The 4,916-nt window shown below is 44.7% G+C and overlaps 1 protein-coding gene across 1 annotated transcript; it reads right to left on the bottom strand.

Annotated features, from left to right (window-relative positions):
* Window positions 1-223: 223 nt before the first annotated feature.
* Window positions 224-1,420, bottom strand: LOC135604737 (protein NTM1-like 9). Its single transcript, XM_065094391.1, has one exon. The coding sequence runs from the start codon at window positions 1,418-1,420 to the stop codon at window positions 224-226; it is 1,197 nt and encodes a 398-aa protein (XP_064950463.1).
* Between the last annotated feature and the right edge of the window lie 3,496 nt (window positions 1,421-4,916).

The raw sequence follows: 4,916 nt of genomic DNA, 5'->3' as shown, positions 1-4,916 counted from the left end.
ATATTTAGAATCTTTAATAATTGCTACATAATACGAAATGCCAATAGAATTATTGTTTCTGTGAACTGTATGACCAAATATTATTTCAGATGTTTGTGAACATCGTACGGAGTGGAATTATTTTATATCACGCGAAACACACGCGTAAAAGAAGAAGACAACGCTAACTCCTGCAGGAAGCAATACCATCTCTCTCTCTCGTGATGCATATGGTTTGTGTGCCTCAAGTGCCTGAGTCGTCGTTGAAGACGGCTGGCTCCGGTGACCCTTGCTTATTGCTGCTCCTAGTCAGAACTGGTTGCCCATTGTTGTAGCTAGTTTCAGATGGATTGGCAAAGTGCACTTGACTCCACTCTGCAATACGGCGGCTTCGAAAGCAGTGTCTGCTGTCTTCAACCCAAGAAAACTGTGATTGTCCGCTCTGTTGCAGAGTCCATCCACTGTTGCTGCTGCCCGTCAGATTCTTCCTGGGTGAATCCTCGTGATACGGCGTGCTGTTCCCCTCCACCAAGGGATTCTGGGCCAGCCAGCCTTGCGCAGAAGACAACGGACGGCGGCGGTCATAGCAAGCTGCCGTTGCAGTTTGCATGACCGGCCCTGACACATTAGGTTTGCCGGTGTTATCCACAATCGATTCTAGCAGGTCATCAAATTCGTATCTTGCGTGGGGTGGCACGGCGGCGCTCAAGGGCAGCAGCGATTGCTGCACAGGCGTGGGGTCGTGTTCGTATCCTGCTTGCTGCCCCAGCGGCGTCGCAGCGAGAGATGCAGCGGCGAAACCGCCAGCCTCCTCCGCCTTGATCATGGTGTCACAGCTGGGATTAACACCATGCGTTGTGTCGGCATAGGCTTCCTCACTCTGCCACCCCGAGCTCAGTTCGTATTGATGTGTAGGCTGCCGCCCGATGCTGAAGATGCCCCTTCCCGACGGCTTGAAGTGGCACAAGATCACCTCCTTGTCCACACGCGTATGGGCCAAATGGCCGGAAAGCCTGTACTCGTACATGACCCACTTGGTGCCCGTGGTCCTCTTCTTGTTGCTTTGGCGATCGATCACATCTACGAAGAACTTGAAACCCATACGAGTCCCGATGACGCGACCCTCCTCGTCGGTGACACTCTTCCGTTCGATGCTCGCTCTCCAGTGGCCGAACCCGCCGACGATGCGGCTCAGCCTGCCGTTGGAAGCGTTGGACCGCTTCATCCTGGTGAAGTAGTAGAACTCGCCCTTCTCCGCAGCGTACTCGAACTCGTAGCTCAGCCACCATGGCTCTCGAGCATAGACGTCTGCTTCGGGGATGAGGTCGAGAGGGACGGGAGCGTCATTGGCCTTCTTGTGAAGGTACTCCACAATCAATATGCGATCCGTTGGTGTGAACTTGTATCCTCCGGAAGGCTCTTCGTAGATTTCTTCCGCCATTAACATACCTTGTGCTTACTTCTCTCCAAGCCGGTGAAGGGAACTTAGAGGGCACAATAGTATATATAAGAACTCTTTACGTTGTCTGATTCGGAATAGGAAACCATGATATCCGATTTGGAGTCTGAGAAAGGGGTCGTTAATTTTGACTGTGTTTCCTAATTCGAATTAGGAAACACAGTCATGAAATCGGATATTGTGTCGACGGAGGCCGCGTCGCCGCAGGCGATGTTGGCTGAGGTGTTTGCTGGCAGGCGGCGCACGGCGCTGCAGTGCCAGGGTGCTGGTCGCCGGTGAGGATTCTGCGTTGTTGGGCGGAGATGACGCCGTGGAAATAGCCGGTAGTCGGCCTCGTGAAATTTCTTCGGCGCGATTGGCCGAGTTGACCCAACCCAAATTTTGACCTTGAATTTGACCGCAATCTTGATCCTATTTTGTTTGATTGATTTAATTGATTGAACTGATTATCGGACTCAATTGGATGACACAATTCGTTAGGACCAATTCGGTATACCAATTCTGAGCTGCCCAATCAATTATAGCTCCATCGACCCAATTTAGTGTATTATATAGAATAAAAAAAGTAAATTATAGATATTTTTATAATTTTCTTATATGATATGTGGCATATAGTTTTCTTACAGCATACAATAGTACTGCATGGGAAGTCATACAAATATTATTTTAAAATAATACGACAGCAAAAAAGCGTCAGAAGTTGAAAGTTGGTACGATTTTACAGCACTATTTAAAAAATATAGAATTTAAACTAACAAAATAATGTACCATGGGAAAAATTGTATGAAGGTTGTTTTATGAAAAAGCGTGATAGTGAAAAAAAATATCGAAAGTGGAAAGTTTGTGATATATTATTGTGTCATTAAAAAACAAAAAGTTTTAGCATAACACAATGATACAATATTAGAGAAGTCATATAATGTTGTTTTAGAAACAAACGTGACTATAAAAAAATTATCGAAAGTAAAAAATTCGTATGATTTTAATGCACCATTCAAAAATATTAATTTTTAACTTAAAAAATAATATAGCACTGTAAAAGTTGCATAAACGCTATTTCGCTAGAAAAACAAAATAGTGATCAAATTTAAAGGATATAAAAGTTCGAGCTAAATTTATCACGTTGTCTCAAAAACAAAAAAAAAAATTGTCTTAACATAATAATGAGGTACCAGAAAAGTTGTTTGATCATTTTTTGTGGCACCGAAAAGAGTCGGCACTAAGAGGGGGTGAATTAGTGCAGCGGTAAAATCATGTCGGTTTTAAAAAATCTCTCATATGTTGAAATGTGTATCCGTAAATATATTGAAGGCAGTAAGCAAGTAAAATGGTTTGCAGTAAAGTAGATGGCAATAATATAAATGTAAACTAGAGAACACGCTAATTTTATAGTGGTTTGGTCGTCGTGACCTACATCCACTCCGACGATTACTCTTTTGTCGAGGCCACCGGCATACACTATCGGTCATCCTTCAATAGGCGAAGACTAACCACCTTTTATACCCCTCTTCTCCTTTTCACAAGTTTAGGAGACAACATTTATAGGCACACACACCCATCCTAAAAAGATTTCTAGACTTAGACTAGAGGAGGGGATTACTTAAGTGATAGCATTAGCGTTTCTTCACTTTTAAACTCTCTGTACTTGTATGTATTAACCAAGGATGAGAAGAGTATTTATAGTCCTCAAGTTAATTCAAACTTGGAGGCTAAAAACAACTCATCCCGGGTTTCCTAGGTCCGGACGATACCACCGCCTGTGCTGGGCAGTACCACCGCCAGTGTCAGTCTAACACTGACACTGCACTGGGTGGTACCACTACTTGGCATTGGGCCACTGGGCGGTACCATCGCTTGGCACCTTGCCAGGGGCGGTACCACCGCCCAAACTGGCGGTACCACCACTTGACACAGTCTCAAAGACTGTGCCATGATGGTGTTACTTTTTGGGTCTATTTGGGCCTTTCATTGGGCCCAACTGGCCCATAATTGGGTTGGCTCAAATCCAATCCATATTACGTGCTAACTATAAAATCTAAGACATACTTAAGCTAAACAAGTCCATAAGGCTTGGTTTCTTCCGGCAGGCTTTCGACGATCTTCCGACGAACTTCCGACGATCTCTCGGCAATGTTCCAGCGGACTCCTAGCAAGCTCTAGGACTTCACGACGATTTTCTTCGCGAGTTCCGACGAGCTTCTCTAGCAAGCTCGAAGACTTCTTGGCTGGTTCCTGCAGAACTTCCGACGAACATTTGGACTTTCGACGAACGTCTGGACTTCCGACGAACTCACGAACTTTCAATGAAATCGTGTTCTTGACTCCGGGACTTCATTTTACTTTATGCCTTGCTATCGTAATTAATCCTATATATGTTGTTAGGATCAAGAGCACTAAGAGGGGGGGGTGAATTAGTGCAGCAGAAAACTTTCGACGATTAAAATCGCGTTCGTACGATAAGAGCGATTTCGGTAGAAAATCCGATTCGTAAATCACTTTAACTTGTAACCAAGCAAGATGCAGTTAAAGCAAAGATATAAAGGCAGTTTGCAGTTATGATAGAAATCAGAACATAAACGCAAACTGAAATATGATGTTCGTACGATGAAAATGATTTACGTCTAAACGCCGATTCGGAAAATACAGAGCTTGAAACACGATCGTATATGCGCAGAAGGCAGTAAGCTTTTGAGGAGGTTTGTAGTAAAGATAAGATGCTCAAAGTAAATACAAACCGAGATTTAGAGTGGTTCGGTCAATCTTGACCTACTCCACTTTTGGCTTCCTCCACCGACGAGGTCACCGACGTCAACTAGAGGCCTTCCTTCAATAGGTGAAGGCCAACAACCCTTTTACAGTTTCACTCCTTTTGACGGGCTTAGGAGACAACTCTTACAGAATTTTCTCTCCTCTCTTTAAAGCTCAGAACTTGGAAGAAAAGAGGGAGAAGAACTTTTGGCCTTTACAACAATTTTGTGCTCTAAAAATCACAGAACAAGCTCAGGATTTCGGTGTAAGTTCGTGCCCTTTCAGTGCTGAATGGGTGGGGTATTTGTAGGCCCCAACCCAGTTAAAATTTGGAGCTCAAAACTGTCAATTCACGGAATTCCGGGATCAGGCGGTTGCACCTCCTGACTGAGGCGGTTGCACCGCCTGGCAGAGCTCGAAGACTGAGCCTCTAGGTGGTGCTATCTCTTGTCAGGGGTGTTGAATCTCGTATTTTGATGATGAAACTACTTGATATATGTTTATGATTTAATCTGCATTTTGAGTGATGCAGGATGCTTCAAATCAGGATGAGACAATTAAAGCAGGAAAATCATGTTGTGTCGGAGTAACATGTCAGAAGATTGGACGTCGGGCCGGTAGATCAGTCGACGTATCGACAGAAGGCTTCGGGCCATGGACTCGGGCATCAAGCCAAGAAGAGCGGGTATTGTGCCAAGGATATCGGAGTTGCGGAGTCAACTGGCCGATT

Source organism: Musa acuminata, chromosome BXJ2-2, assembly GCF_036884655.1.
Source record: "Musa acuminata AAA Group cultivar baxijiao chromosome BXJ2-2, Cavendish_Baxijiao_AAA, whole genome shotgun sequence".
In the NCBI taxonomy this organism is placed as follows: domain Eukaryota; kingdom Viridiplantae; phylum Streptophyta; class Magnoliopsida; order Zingiberales; family Musaceae; genus Musa; species Musa acuminata.
This window is presented reverse-complemented; position numbering and strand designations above follow the sequence as displayed.